Genomic DNA, 16,529 nt, shown 5'->3' on the forward strand with positions numbered 1-16,529 from the left:
TTGATCTTGGGCAGGCAACCATAGCTGCTGTGAGTTCATGAGCACAGTGACCCCGTCACGTCCAGAAGACACTGTTTACCCTCAGCCCTCCCCAACCTTTGACCCTTAGAATCACTCTGCCCAGTCTTACGAGTCTTAGGGGAGGGTATGTGATACAGACGTCCCATTTACGGCTGAGCACTCCCCAGACAGTCATACTCTGCACTTTGGCCAGTTATGAGTCTGTTAAACGTCATCCTGCACAGAGACGGTTGTAGATGCTTCCCTGATGTGCAGCAGCTGTGTGAGGAGGTGCTGAGGCATTGCCTGAGCTAGCTTCATCTTCACTGAGAACCACTCCTTTTCTAGTTCCCCTGTTTTCTTTTTGACAAAGCTTGGGGTTTTTAAACTGAGGTGTACTTCTGTTGTGTGTCCGTGTGCCTCTCAGATGTGTGAGCACTGCACTGAGCTCCCTTCTCCAGGCCCTTCTCTCCTCCACCTTCCCTAATTAACTGTTGGGTCCCAGCATCCATGTGCAGCTGATTTCCGGACCTGTTGACATTTCGTCTTCACAGCCTCTTTTCCTTTACTTGCTAATGCCACCTGATTGTCATAGGATCCTGCCTGCTTTCCAGGATTATAGCCTTGGTAGGTCTGCCAATCAAAGTCTTCCCCTAGTTGAGGGATGGGTGTTGTGTCAGCTTTCTCTTGGCTGGCTTAACACATTATCACAAACTTAACGTCTTAAAACAGCACTTTTTTTTTTTTTTTTTTTTTGAGACAGAGTCTCACTGTGTAGTTCTGGCTAACCTGGAACTCTCTATGTAGACCTCTCTGACCTTGACGAAAGTCCTGGGATTAAAGGTGTGCACCACAAGAGCCAGCCTGAAACAACACAAATTTATTTATAGTTCTGTGGCTTGGAAATCCAGTTGTCTGCAGGGCAGCCTCTCTCTCCAGGCTTTGGGGAGGTTGTTAGGATTCTGCCGCTACTCCAGCTGCACGACTGCACATGCGCAGTTCAGTAGCCAAGTAAGGGGTCTTATGTCATCAGTGTGCTGCATGATTGTGCAAATGTGTGCAGTGCAGTCACACAATCAGCGCATGTGTGGCGTAGCTCCATAAGCCCACCTGTGCATGTGCACAGAATCCTTAGGAAGCTGGACACAGACTCCTCCTCTCCCTTCTCTGTTCTCTCCTCCCCATTCTCCCTCTCCCTCCCTCTCTCTTTCTTTTTCTTCCCCAGGCCTGGTTCTAATAAAGCTCTGATATTGGGTTTTATCGTGGCTTGTGCCTTATGACCTTTCCACATGGTAACCAGCGCTGCTTATCATTTTTTAAAACAACATTGGTTCTGTGATAGAACAGGCTTTCCTGGCACTCTGGTCCGGGTCTCTGTGTCCGGGACCCTGTACCGAAGTTTATTGGACCTATGACTGCCCACTCTGCTTTTTTCATTTGCCCAGCCACCAGATTCCTGCACACCCCACCGGCTACTGTGATTGGTGAGTTCTCCCTTTCCAGTCCCCTGCCATTTCCCATGACTGTAGCCTGAGATATATTTCTCGTGCCAGAACCCCAGAGGGTCCTTGGCTGTGGATCACAACACATTCTGTCTTGACAAAGTATTGAATGCTGTCTGGACTCCAGGGGAGTCCTCCTGGTACATACACCTCTCAGGCCTTGCCCCTTCCATGACGACGGTTCGGGTAACTTGTGCTGATGCCAGTCCACAGATTACCTATCCTTGGGGATGCCTGAGATGGGAGCCTGGGATCCCATTTGTTAGTTCAGTTTTCTCTCTCTCTCTCTCTCTCTCTCTCTCTCTCTCTCTCTCTCTCTCTCTCTCTCTCTCTCTCTCTCTCTCTCTCCTGCAGTCATGGGACATGGAGACTTCCTCCTCTTGGTCTCCTCTGAGAAATGCCTTAAATATCCCCAGATACCAATAAATTTGGCAACATAACGGCTGCTTGAATCTCTATATTTCATGGGAATTATCTAACTTCTGCCAGCGAACAGGCAAATGAAAAGAGTTACCTTGTCCCCACGCTTTCCCTCCCTTTCTGAGTCTTTCCCTCCCACCCACTTGCATTCCAGAGTGAGGAATCTCTGACTCCAAAGAACCTGGGGTTATCTGACCTCTGCTCTGTTCTCTGGTACCAGACAGGCTGCTAAGCACAGGCAGGTCTGGAAGCAGGCTAGGATGCATGCAAATATGTTTACGATCAGGACCCACATTGGTATCATAATAATCCGGATGGCTCTCTAGCCAGAGATCAGTTTACAGCCTGCCTCCTGGGAGTCTTCCTGAAGCTGGCCTCAAACCAGCAAACTAAAAAAAAAAAAAAAAAAAAAAAAAAAAAATCAAGACACAGAATAAAATCTGTCTCTTGTCCTCAGAGCTCCCTGACATTAGGGCTAAACTTAAGCATCTGGAGAGCAAGGCTCCTGACCCCACAGGCAGAAGTTTCAGCTGTGGCATTTGAGGTGTACCAGGGGAGAGATGAGAAAGCCCATGAACAGAATTGCCAGTGCTGGCACACATTATCCAAGCGGCTGCACAAGGGCTCCCAGGTCCCTGTTTTGGAAGGTCACAGGCCAGGCCATCAATTGAGTCTTATTCAAAGTGCCACCTAGAGAGATAACTGGTCAGCTGACTGCTCCCGCGCACCCAGTGGCATGGGAATAAACTAAGACCTCCAGCAGACCTCTAGGCTTGGCCATGGGCTCACTCACAGGGAGCCCAGGATGCAGCATGGGGCGATCTGTTTCCTTCCTGTTGGACACTGAGCCACTTAGCTAGCAACCACACTCTGTCCTATTTAAGCAAAGCCTGCCTCTTCATTGTTGGCCTTAAAGCCAGAGCTGAGAATATGCTAAGACCAAACAATACCCTGTCGCTGCTTGTTGGGGCACTGGTGTGTGGGTTCATGGGTGTGCAGGTTCATGCAGATCCATGGAAAGAAGACTCAGAGGCATCTTAAGAATGAACTTAGCCTTTCATGGCTGTAGGGGGTCCAGCCTGGAAGGACTGAAGCCTTTCCCCTTCAGGCATTTTGATTTTCTCTGTATTTACAGTTTAGTCAGTTAATTTCTGTACCTTCAAAGCAACCTGAAAGGAGCTCCTAAAGATAAAATGCCAAGTACAAATCCCTTGATTTCTCAGGTACCATGGTTTTCTAGATTTCCTGAACCAAGTTTTACATAGGCCTTTGATCCTTGGGAGACTCTCAGACAAGATTCACATAGGCTGATAAGAAAAACAAAAGATATAAATATGTCAATTAAACAAAGAAAATATTAGGGCTAGATGCTACTCTCTGGAGCCAGGCCAAGAGTAGCTCAACAAAAATATAGCCATAATACCCAGCAGAGAGACAAATGTGCAGTTCTAAACAGGGTTATCTGTTGCTACACTCTGCTGCTGCTTTGAGGGATAGGACCCTCCAACAGCGCCCAGTACTCGACTCTAACTGAAGGTTCCTGTGGGAGGAGTTTGATTTGTGAGTCCATCCTGCAGCCTCGCACACAGAACTTCTCTAGACTCTGTAGAGAAGAGCGGCCACTAATCCTCATTAGGACTCCATACAACGGGACCTCTCCTTACAAGGAGACTGGACAATCATTAAAAGAGAAAAGAAGCAGGCAGACAAAGAAGAGCAAATAGCCTCTGTTTTGTTGTGAGAGAGTCAGAGAAATCTTGGAGGATCAAGGGGGAGTGAGGGTGACTGTTGAGAAGCACTAAAGACGGCAAAGACACTGAGTGGCTCCAGCTGTCCTGTGAAGGGAGACACCAGACAGCGTTGGCTCTGCTTAGATCTACAGACCTGCGTGTAGGCAAGTCTGAACCGTGAGATGTGTCAAAGGCTTCGTTCTGTGCGGCAGTGTGCAGACAGGTGTAGCTTTTGGGAAGTGATGGGATCATGAAGAGTCTGACTTTGTCAGTGAGTTAATACACTGATGGGCCTTTCATTTGATGCTGTTATTGGGAGGTGATGGAGTTTAAGGAAGTAGGTCACTGGGGTGTGCTTTTAAAGGTCAGAGTCTTTAACTGATGCTGGGAAACTCCGAGAGGGTCTCACTCCAGCCCCTGTCCCTCAGAAAGCCCACCAAGGGTTGGCTCCTCCCCTGGAGCTACTCAAAAACCATGCCTACAGGGTATTTAAGACCCGGGCCCATAGACTTGCCACATGGTTTTTCCTCTTCCCCTGGGACCACCCAGGAATGCTTTGCTCACATTAAACCAGGACTTATTAATTTGGCCTGATCTGATCTGATTTACTGTATTGTGCTCAGTACTGGGGGATTTTTACTTATCACACGGTCCCACCCTTCTTCCATCTTCTGTCTGCACAAGATGGGCCACTTCTCTCTTCCATCCTCTCCTCCCATAGTATTCTGCTTTACCATAGCCCATTCAACAAAGCCACCTGACCACCATGGAAGGAAGACTGAAACCATGAGCCGAAGACCCTTCCTCCCTCTGAATGTTTGTGCTTAGGTTTCTGTCACAGCAACAAAAGTCCAACGCAGATACAACGACGGAGCCAGAGAATCATTGTCACTTTTTTTTTTTTTTTGGTAATTTTACTGAGGTCAAGAAAGAATATGCCCATGTTTTTCTGAGGTGCACAATAAATGCATATGTATGATATTCTTAGACAGGGAGACAAGACTGCATCAAAACACATCAGCAGGCACAAAACGTAGATGAAACAATGGGCTGAAGTCTTAATGATTTAAAATCTGATGCTGTTTATTTGTTTGGTTGGTTCGGTTTCATCTCAGTTTTGATTTTCCAAGACAAGGTTTCTCTGTGCAGCCCTGGCTGTCCTGGAACTCACTCCATAGACCAGGCTGGCCTCAAACTCCTGCCTCTACTCCCAAGTGCTGGCATTAAAGGTGTGCGACACACTCAACTGATGTTGGTTTTATATTATACAATTTTGTTGTTTTTATGAATCTTTAAGCATTTTCTTAATAAAAACAGCAAGAAAAGGGGCTAGAGACCTGGCCCAGTCAGTAAGCGATTCCCATGTGAGCACGAGTCCTCCAGCACCCCTTAGCACCTATGTTAAAGGAAGGAAGGAAGGGAGGAAGAGGGAAAGGAGGGAATGGGGAAAGAGGGGGAAGAGGGAGGGAGGAGCAGCTGCATGAAGTTGCACACTTTTGTAATTCCAGCCCTGGGGAGGTAGAGACAAGAAGATCCCAGGGACTTGCTGGCCAGTCATTCTAACTGGATCATTGAACTCCATGTTGCATGATATTTTATGTTCTGACAAAGCTTGCCTAAAGATGAGAGGGGGAAGCTAGCCACTCATTAACTATGGCAGTGGAGTCTCACACCTTTAACCCCAGCACTTGGGAGGCTCATGCCTTTAATCCCAGAACAATCAGGAAGTGGGGACAGGAATATAAGGCAGGTGGAGACAGGATCTCGGCCTCCATTCAGTCACAGTATCTGGAGAAGTAAGAAGTCACTGGTGGCTGCTCCTCTGCTTTTCTGATCAGGTTATCACCCTAATATTTGACTCCTGGTTTTTTATTGATAAGACTAAGTAAGTTCACGCTTCAGCTCCAGGCTTAGAGAGAGACCTTGCCTCAAAAACTGTGGTGGAGAACGACCAGGGAAGACATTTGGTTTGACTTCTGGCTTCCTCATGCACAGGAGTGCACACATGCACACACACAAAAGAATTAATGCTGTGTTGGGTGTGGGGTTCATCCAGGTCCATGTAAAGAAGACAGAGATACTCTAGGCTGGTTTTAGCCTTTCCAGCTGCAGGGGGGTCAGTCTCTAGTGAACTGACTCACTGCTGCTTTGCAAAGGGCTTTTTTATTGTTACACAGTTCACACCTTTAGCAAGTCAGTATACCAAAATTTGTCTCCCCAGAGAGACAATGCCAGTGTGAATTCCCACTACAGGGACATTTCAGTTTGCTGAGTCTCCTGTTGTGAAATGGCTTTGAACTCTTAGGAAAGTCTCAGACAAGATGTACATACTTCATGCCAGGCAGTGGTGGTGCATGCCTTTAATCCTAGCACTTGGGAGGCAGAGGCAGGGGGAATCTCTGTGAGTTCAAGGCCAACTTGGTCTACAAAATGAGTTCCAGGACAGCTAGGATTATTACACAGAGAAACCCTATCTCTAAAAATAAAAACAACAACAACAACAACAAATGATTTACACACTTCAGACAGAAGGTACTGGACACAAAAGGTAGCAGCCACAAAAGGGAGATCAAAGCCAGGTGCTAACACTCCAGAATCAAACATCTGCAGAACTCTGCAGTGCTGTGGGATGGTCTGTATGTCAAATTGCTCTGATTGGTCAATAAATAAAACACTGTTTGGCCAGTGGCCAGGCAGGAAGTAGGTGGGACAAGGAGAGAGGAGAATTAGGGGAAGCGGAAGGCTGAGGCGGAGAGACACTGCAGCCGCCGCCATGACCAGCAGCATGTGAAGACGCCGGTAAGCCACCAGCCACGTGACAAGGTATAGATTTATGGAAATGGTTAATTTAAGATAAAAGAACAGTTAGCAAGAAGCCTGCCACGGCCATACAGTTTGTAAGCAATATAAGTCTCTGTGTTTACTTGGTTGGGTCTGAGCGGCTGTGGGACTGGCGGGTGACAAAGATTTGTCCTGACTGTGGGCAAAGCAGGAAAACTCTAGCTACACTGCAGGATCTCTCAATACAAATTAAAATAAACAAGAAAATATCTCGAGTGGGATAGGTTTTCAGATGAGCTTCTAGCTGGATCTTACATAATGTTTTTAATGTTCAAAAGCTTGTGGTCTTGGAAAGCTTGCCAATTCATCTCATAACCTTAGCATGACCTTAAGACTTTTTTTTTTTTTTTTGGTTTTTCGAGACAGGGTTTCTCTGTGTAGCTTTGCGCCTTTCCTGAAACTCACTTGGTAGCCCAGGCTGGCCTCGAACTCACAAAGATCCGCCTGCCTCTGCCTCCCGAGTGCTGGGATTAAAGGCGTGCGCCACTTTTTAAACCTTTGAAACCACAACACTCAAAAAAGTTACAACTGTGATTTTTTAGCTTCAGAAAACTTTGCATACTGAGTATAAAAGAGCATGCAGATGGTTTTTTGTTTTTTTAAAAATGAACATTGTGACAACCCAGCATTTACAGACAGTAAAACTTTCAATACCAAGATCTGGTTTTAAAAATTAATGTGTATAAAACACGAGGCAGAAGGAGTTCAAGTCAAGCTTGAGCTACGGTTAGACTCTGCCTCAAAAAGTGAAAAAGAAAATCAAAGGCACGAAGGTAAAATGAAAACTGATGAACAAGACAAAAATAGCACAGAAGTGGAAACTTAAAAATAAATTCAGCAGCCGGGCGGTGGTGGCGCACGCCTTTAATCCCAGCACTCGGGAGGCAGAGGCAGGCGGATCTCTGTGAGTTCGAGGCCAGCCTGGGCTACCAAGTGAGTTCCAGGAAAGGCGCAAAGCTACACAGAGAAACCCTGTCTCGAAAAACCAGAAAAAAAAAAATAAAAAAAATAAATTCAGCTCAGCACAGTGGCTCGGGCCTCCATTTCTCACAGCTGAAAATCTGAAGCAAGAGAACTGTGGGAAGCCTGTCTGGGCCACACAGCAAATGCCAGGCCCGCCAGGGCCACACAAACCTCACATCAGAAAACACAACAGAGGAGAAGGGAGGAAGGCAGGTGAGGGTGGGGCTGGGGAGCAGCAAATCCACAGAACTCTGTGCTGCTTTATCACTGCTGACAGAGTCTCACTGTGTAACTCCGGCTGTCCTGGAACTCACTATGTAGACCAGGCTGGCCTCAAACTCAAAAAATTTGGCGGCCTCTGTCTCCTGAGTTCTGGGATTCCAGTCACATGCTACCCACCCACCCCCCTTTTAAAAATATAGTCTTACTGTGTAATCCACTGTCGCCACTCTTGCTTTTTTCCTGTGATCTTGAGCACTGGGTGTGCAAACCTGTGATACCATTCTCAGCCTAAGTACATCCTAAAATTAAATTCTGGGATGTATACTACCACATACATATGATTATAATATGTACAAAATCATGTATACATATGAAATTAATACTTCACCATTCCTTTGTGTTTCCTGCATTTCTTCTGGGTTCTTATTGCCCATGCTTTACTGGAGTTCTGTTTTGTTCTGAATGGACTGAGGACAGTAAACACTCGAAGGCGCTCATATATTTAAATACATTTATTGAACTTCCAGCTCTTTGAAGAGAGTTTAGCTGGTGGTGGTTGGCTTTCCTCAGTCTTTGGAGTATGAGACCTTTGCCTTCCAATGTTTAATGCTAATTAGATTCACTGTCAATTTATTTATTTGAGTGAAGTTCATCCTTCTTTGGATGTTCAATGTTCTACAGTTTGGCTACTTTGTTGCCAGGGGTGGTATTTATTTCTAATTTCTTGCTAGTGACATGACAAAAGTTTTCCATGTAGTCTCATGCTGTGGGATGTCTTTCTGTACGTTGTGAATATGTTTTGCTACCATTAGTTAATAAAGAAGCTGCTCTGGCCTATGGCCAGACAGGTTATAGACAGGCAGGAAATCCAAGCAGAAAGATGAGGAGAAAAAAGGCAGAACAGAGCAGATGCCAGCCCAAAGAGCAACACGCCAGCAGACCGGTAATGCCACAGCCACGTGGCCAAACATAGATTAAAAGAAATGGGTTAATGTAAGATGAAAGAGCTAGCTAGCAAGAAGCTTGAGCCACAGACCAAACGGTTTGTAATTAATATAAGCCTCTGTGTGTTTATTTGGGGCTGAGCAACCACACGACACAGAAAAGCCTCTGGCTACAGCTTTGTGTGTTTCTTTATTTCTGAATAATTGTGTCATTTTATTATTTTCTCTTTTTTGCTACTGGGGATTGACCCCCGTGCCTCTTTCATACTGGACAAGCGTTCTACCACTAAGCACCTCTCTATATCTTTTCTTTATATCTTATAACAAAATGCTTGATGTTGACTTAAAAATCACCTCTTTCCTAGTCTTGTCTTCTGCCTTATCTATTTGCTATATAGGATTTTTCACAGGTCCCTTTTTTATCTATAGCTAAAGCTTGTCAGTACAGCTTTTCAGACCACCATACTGTCTCCAGATGTATCCATGCTTTTGGGGGTGGAGTGTCGGTTATTATTGTTACTATTTTAATGATTTATTTTCACTTCCGAGACTTTCAGTTTGTTCCTTTTTTGGACCATCCTGTTCTTGGTTTGTGGATGTTACTTCTTTCTTTCTCTGAGTATTAATAGACTGTACTTTGGAGTTCTCACATTGGTCTCTATAGCCATTTTTAACTCTTCCATTTGTTGTGTTGTTCAACTCTTTTTATGGGATGGAATTACTATGCACTTAACTTGGAGAGGAGTGGGATACTGGACTTCAACTTGGAGACTTGTGCAGGCAAGAAAACTGTAAAGATCCATTCTTGGTGGAGAGTTATTTTCATATCTTCATTCCTCCTTCAGATAAGTGTCATAAATGTGAACCAGGGCTAACCTTAGCAGATCAGGTGGGCATTTTCTCCATGTGAACATTTGAATTTAGGCTCTGCACAGATATTGTATAAAAAAATGGATTGGGTGCTTTCCTGTCTCCTCCATAAATTTAATGTTCTTAAATGCAACAATTCATATCCAAATATTTCGGTTTTCTATACATCCCATTTAAGAGAATAATGTCCCTCTTTATGATAGTGAATTTGAGGATAAATCACCAAAGTCTTACGAACTAGAGGAGGAAAAATAAGCCCAGGCATGCCTTGGCTCTCTACGAATCTCTTCTCACTGTTGAATTGTATGTCCATAAATGAAAACTTCATGGGCACACGTCCCCACCTGGCAAGCCCCTTGAAATACCTCCACTCCAGGTCCACCAGGTCCATGAACTGCTTTCCTAGAAGGAATCATATTTTGAAAGAATCAAACATTGGCACACTCCACAGACAGAATAAATGAGCTGAGTGGCCTTCCTCATTCTGCCAGCTGCAACTTAGAGCCCTGGAACTGAGCACCCCTGGGGTGCACACTGTTCAAGTTCCTCACATGGTCTCTAGTGTTCTAAGAGAAACTAGTCAAAAACAGAAATGAAGGTATTCCTGTCAGTGATCCTCTTTGAAAGACATAAAACAATTAGGGAAGGTTTAGAGAATACAGGAAAACAGACACATATACACCAACAACAACAACTGTGAAAGACAATACAGCTAAGGATATTATAAAAGAGAATACTCTAACTAGCCCAGGGTGCAGAAAACAAGTACTGGTAGGTGTTTCCAGAGCTGACAAGCTTCATCACACAGTCACCTCTCAGAGACAGATGTGAGCCCTGGCCCTAGATTCTCTTCCTTTATTCTTTTGTTGTTCTCCGGGTTGAACTCAAAACCTTGAACATGCTAGACAAGCGTTCTGTCATGACCAACAGCTCCCTCTTCTCCTCCCCTCCATTTACTTTTATGCTGGTTAACTTAGAATTAATTCTAATTATTTTGGAAGTTAATTTAATTTAATTAATAATTTAATTCTAGCTAAGTTGCACAGGCTAAATTGCCCATGTTAGCTTTGAACTAACCATACTTCTACCTCAGCCCCTAGAGTAGGTATATACCGTTCACAGGACGGAATTTTTTTTTCTTCTTGAGACAAGGTTTCTCTGTATTACAGCTCTGGCTGTCCTGGAACTTGCTCTGTAGACCAGGCTGGCCTCAAACTCACAGAGATCTGTCTGCCTTTGCCTCTCAAGTGCTGGGATTAAAGGCATGTGCCACCACCGCCCAGCTACAGGATGGAAATTTTAGAACCCTTCATTTATTTCATCGCCACCATAGGCAGCAAAAGCATTAGCTATGAACCCCAGAACAAGCAAGATTTCCACAGGTCAATGCTTAACACATTCTTCTCTGGAAATGGACTTAGATTCTCAGCAAGCTTTGCCCTCCCACCCACCCCCACTGCACCCCCCCACCCCCACTGCACCCCCAGCTGCGCCTCTTTAGATTACCTGGCTCTGTGGAGAAGAATCGCATCGATTTATCTTCAAAGACCAGCCGGTCTGGAGCAACAGAAGACAGGAGAAGTTTGTGAAACGTGGTGCTTTGAATTCTCTTCCTAAAGGTGGGTGTTGGAGTGGCTATGGGCTCGTCTGTCCTGAAAGCGTAAGGGAAAGAGTGCCTGGGAGGAGGGATGCCGGCCTGGGTCAGTCTCTGCTGGGACCTGGATAGCTGCTCCATTGGGACCAGGAAGCCTGTCAACAGGCTGTAGTGAAGTAGATCTGCCATGGACATGGGCTTCTCCTCCTCCTCCTTCTCCTCCTCCTCCTCCTTGTTAACTTGGGTCTGCATGGCAGGGAGGGCCTCATCTTTTCTCACAGCGTAACGACTGTCAAATGGTCTGGCATTCAGGTCTTTCCCAAGGAGTTGGCGAGCTTCCTCAAATGAGGTGCCACAGATTTTTTTGAAATTTGATTTCTTGCTCTTGTTATTAAAATTCTCAGCTGATGTGTATAATTCTTGCAGCTGTAGGGGAAAGAGAGCATGGAAGTCATGAGATCAATGAAAAAACAATGATCTCTCCCAGCAGAAGCATTCATCCTTGCAAGGCGCCATTGCCTCAGTAGTAGAATGTGGCACAGAGAGCAGGGGACGAATACTAGGTCCATCGTCCAAAAGGTGGATACAAGACACATCCTCAGCCAAGTCAGGAGGCAGAGGCTGGTTATCTCTAGTCTACAGAGCTAGTTCCAGGATAGCCAAAGCAACACAGAGAAACCCTGTCTTGAAAAGCAAAACAAAACAAAACAAAGACATAGCCTTTATACCCATTGCTAATGAAATAAGCTGTTTAGGTTTGGACTTGGTCGTTTCTGAGGCCTATCTAGCTCTACCAGTCTGCATGGCTGTGCAGAAAGATAGCTGATGTGGGCTGTGGCCGTGTTTGGAAGAAAGCAAGACAGATCATGTAGACACCAGAGTTTCACCCTGGTGTCCAAAGAGCTCAGAATATTCCAGAATGCAAGGCAAAGAAGGCTGTCATCCGAGTGTTTTCCTAAGTAAATGATTGCATTATTGAGTGTTTGGAAATAGTTGTTGGAAGAACAAAACTGTAAGTGATTCCTCAGTTTACCTCACCACCTCAAGTCCTGTGTAGAAGGAATAAAAACTTGCTTCTTAGAGTGTCCTGCCTATAGATCAGGTCATCCCTGAAAGGCCATCTGGGGACCTTAGTCCACAGATAGCCCACTGTCTTAGGTTACAGCCCAAGTTTATGTCATTTCCCTGGGGGAGCTGCACAGTAGTAAAGGGATTGCCTACCATGTGCAAGGCCCTGGGGTTGATCCCCAGAGTGGAAAGAAAAGAACAACAAAAGCAAAATTGAGTCAATAGCCCCTAGCTGCCGGGTCCAGTGGCCCAGTGCAGTCTCCCCCCTCTGAGTCATTTTGTTGCAAGAAAAATATCAGAGTGAATTAAAATTAGCCTGTCTCTTTAGAGCAGGTTTCCATCAGAAAAATGGCCTTGCCCTTGGAGAGCTAGGTCTTGTGGTGGTAAAAATGTCTACAGGGCTGGAGAGGTGGCTCAGTGGTTCAGAGCACTGACTGCTTTTCCAGAGGACCCAGGTTGATTCCCAGCACCCACATGGTGGCTCACAACTGTCTGTGACTCCAGTTCCAGGGGATCTGATGTCCTCTTCTGGCCTCTGTGGACACCAGGCACACACGTGGTGCACATAAGGCAAAACACTCATGCACATAAAGTGTTACTCTTTTTTTTTGGTTTTTCGAGACGGGGTTTCTCTGTAGCTTTGTGCCTTTCCTGGAACTCACTTGGTAGCCCAGGCTGGCCTCAAACTCACAGAGATCCGCCTGCCTCTGCCTCCCGAGTGCTGGGATTAAAGGCGTGCATCATCATCATCATCATCATCATCACCACCACCACCACCACCACCCGGCTAAAGTGTTACTCTTTTTAAATGAAGTCACTGAAATGAAACTCTGGCACCCCAGGCAACACCCAGGCACATCTGTGTACACTCATGGTTTGACCTCATATGATTCTTTAATGTAAGTTGCCTGTGTGCAGTATCAGGGCTGTCAAGTTCATACCGAGCATTGGTCATGCGATGGTGCCTTGCCTCCATGAGTCCGAGTGTGATGCCCCAGGAGGGACATTGTGCAAGGATCTGAATCTCCAAGCCCCTGAAAAGGCAACAAACAGGAAGGCCAAAATCAAAGGTCAAAGGCCAGACAGAATGACAATGGAGGTGTCACATAGTCACTTTCAAACACCTTCTGAACTTTGTGGACAAGACAGTTTAAAGGTTTGCTGATTTATTCTTATTGGTCTATGTTAGTCAAGTTAATCATGTTTGAACTGAACCATCTTTATCTCAGTACTCCAAATTCTTTTTTTTTCCTCTCAAGACAGGGTTTCTTGTGTAGCCCTGACTGTTCTGGAGCTCCCTCTATAGACCAGGCTGGCCTTGAACTCACAAAGATCTGCTTGCCTGTACCTCCTGAGTGTTGGGATTAAAAGTGTGAGTCACCATCTGGTGCACTCCAAATTTTTATACAAAATAGACATTAAGGTTCAATCTTAATCCAAAGAATACTGCATCAACCACTTTATTTTCTTGCCTAAGGTTTTGATTAACCTTTACTTCACCTAAGGAAAAGAACCACTTCCCTTCTTACATAGAAAAAGTATTCGTTTAGGAGAAACAAAGCTAATAATAACAATAACAAAAAATGAACATTTTAAAGAAAAAAAGACATTCTGACCATTTCATAGGTGGAATTAAAACATCCCTAGATTCTCACTGTTCCTCTGTGCTAAGTACATGCCCACATCTGACTCTGGCTGGCCTTCTGTGTGGCTTCCACCACTAACAAGCGGCTCTGTTTGAGTGACATGTTGTGAATGGTGGCACCTGGGCCAGAGACACTCGGAGCTTTTTGGCACGTTTCCAGAAGCCTGTGCCTCCATGCAGAGGTGTGGCTTTTTTTCTGGAGAGTTCAGGTGGAACCAGAAGCCTGCACCAACCATTAGAAGGGTAAGGAAGGAGACTTGGTTCACTTAGCCTCAGGCCTGCCTCCAGGTGGGTTACAGCTACATGAGCCGTCCTAACTGAGCTCAGAGAGGAGACATCACCCTGCTAAGCCCTAGATTTGGGTAGGTTATTACATAGCAATAAATACAAATAGATCCCACATGTGGAGTTGGTAGCCATGAGAGGCATGAGGAGAGAGGCCTGTGATACTGGCTATGCTGGGGGAATTGGGGAGCTTGCAGGCTCTGAGATACATTCTAACTCCATGCTAAAGGAACACTCCGACATAGGGAGAAATATGCTGATGAGAAGCAATGAATAAACCCCAATGTAATTGCACAGTATGAGTCTATCAGCATAGGAGATAAAGCCAGTGATGTACTTTCTATAGGAGAGAAAATATGCACAGTAGTGGACTGGCAAGTGGCTAGATGAGCTTGTAGACAAGTCTGGAAACATTGGCCAGGGCTCAGCTTTAGGCCTGTGTGCCATCCACCATAGTGCCCATGGAAGTTCCTGGCTGTCTGAAATATGAGACAGTATATGAAGAAAAACCGAGGAACAGAAGACATTGTCTGAAGGGCAGTAGGGGTTGGAGAGGATAGAACAGAAACAGTAAAACCCCATGTGGTGGGGCTTGCATGGAGCTGGGGATGCAGCTCTGTGATAAAGTGTGTGCCTAGCATGCATGGGGTCTTAGATTCAATTTCTGTGACACAAATAATTGGTTTAAAATGTGCTGGAGAGTTGGGCCTGATGGCATACATCTACAACCTCAGCATCTGGAAAGCACAGACAGAAAGTAGCTACAGTGAGCCTGGGGTACATAGTAAACCTGTCTCAAGGAAAGTCGGAGGGTGAAGAGAGGACAAGAGGATGGGGGGCGCCATGCACGGAAATGGTGCTTAAAGTTGGGATCCCAAGCTTCATGGCTGGCCTCGGGGACTGGACCTGCTTAGGGACTTCTTGGTTGGATGGATGGTGTCCTCAAGGCTTGGTAGGCCTGGTGTAGCAGGCAAAAATCATCCTTGGTGGCGTAAGTTGGAACCCAGTTTGGCTTTTCACTTCTTTTCATCATTCAGTTTTGGTTCATGAGTTTCGGTCCTGAAAAACACAAGAGGAAGCTCTGTGGGAGCCCATTCTTAGGTTCCTCGTGGCTTTACCCAGCAGGTCTGCATGGAGGATGATCAGGACCACGGGCCTGAGTGCAGGTGTCTGAGATGGTCTGCACTTGGCTGTGCTGGGGGAGGAGGTCTTTTGCTCCACCCCTTAGCATCTCTATAAAAACCCTGGGGCAGAGACAGGGCCCGTTGGAAAAGGTTCCAGGCCCTCTCAAGGCTATCCTTTATTTTCTATCTGTTTATCTCCGCAAGATTCTCCGCTATAAATCCTTCTATCTAATATTTCCTGCTGCTCGCACTCAAGGAAACTCTGGGGAGCTGTGGGGGGTGGGTAAACGCCCCACAAAGTTCCACTGTTTTCCTCTCCTCCCTTTGCTGGAGACCCTCCATGATGGACATGTGACTCTGGAAGGAAGAGGCCGCAGGCAATGGGGAATGGACCAGAGTCAGGGCTAAGTATCTGTGGGAGCCTGGGATGGGAAGGACAGAGGCGTAGAAGAGGGAGAGGGGGCAGGGCTGTTTATGGTGATAGAGAAGAGTCTCAGCCGTGGAGCTGGATTCTACTTTCCTGAAACAGTGTCAGAGGAGACAGAAGTGTGTCCCCACCCCTATTGGTAGAAATGACCCAAACATTGTCACCTGTCACCACATGGCTTTGAGCCCCCGCCTCTTTCTCTGTTACCCATCCATCTGTCCTTTCCATGACAGGCACAGCAAGCTTCTTACCCACTGTCACAGGACTATTATAGCGCCTGTGACTGTCTACCACTGCGCTTACCACTTAGCTTCCCATATCCACTTAAAGAGCCACCTCTGTCACTAATCTCTGACGTCCCAGGGTGAAGGCTGTGTCCACCTGGCAGACCCCAGCTCAGCGCTGAGTGTGAAGGGTGCCAGTGTTTTAGTGGAGGGTAAGTAACTGAGTCACTGTTCATTGTGACATTTGGAAATCCTTAAGGTCACAGAAGCAGCTGTTTGAAAGGGAGGGAGGGGGCGGGGTGGTAGAGATTGGAAGGTGGAAAAGCATTTTTTCTGCAAGCGTCAAATGGCCGAAGTGTCACAGATTCAAGCTTTCCCACTGTAGACGATTCCCAGGCTCTTGTCCCCAATGGACGAGGGAGACAGTGGAGCGGTGACGCTGGACGGGCAGCCTGAGCTGCGCCTGGGTCTCTCCGCCCTCTGCAGAAGTCACAGCTCGCTATGTCCCAAATCCCTGTGTGAGATGTTAGTATCATTCCCCCTCCCCTATCTGTGCCCACAAAACACTGTCTCCCTGAGGAGAACCACTGGCCTGCCTGGTGCTGGCTCTTCTTCCGTAGATGACTGCATACAGTACATGCTTGATTACACTTCATTTTTCACCCCAGTC

The 16,529-nt window shown here is 46.1% G+C and overlaps 1 protein-coding gene across 1 annotated transcript; it reads right to left on the reverse strand.

The window, feature by feature from the left end:
* Positions 1-8,174: 8,174 nt before the first annotated feature.
* Positions 8,175-16,062, reverse strand: C5H9orf153 (chromosome 5 C9orf153 homolog). Its single transcript, XM_006981739.3, has 5 exons — positions 15,939-16,062; positions 14,991-15,143; positions 13,096-13,188; positions 10,999-11,512; positions 8,175-9,894 (listed from the first exon to the last, which is right to left on the reverse strand). The coding sequence occupies exons 3-5, from the start codon at positions 13,159-13,161 to the stop codon at positions 9,653-9,655; spliced, it is 822 nt and encodes a 273-aa protein (XP_006981801.2). The 5' UTR covers positions 13,162-13,188; positions 14,991-15,143; positions 15,939-16,062; the 3' UTR covers positions 8,175-9,652.
* Positions 16,063-16,529: the final 467 nt, after the last annotated feature.

Source organism: Peromyscus maniculatus, chromosome 5 (genome assembly GCF_049852395.1).
Source record: "Peromyscus maniculatus bairdii isolate BWxNUB_F1_BW_parent chromosome 5, HU_Pman_BW_mat_3.1, whole genome shotgun sequence".
Taxonomy (NCBI): Eukaryota; Metazoa; Chordata; class Mammalia; order Rodentia; family Cricetidae; genus Peromyscus; species Peromyscus maniculatus.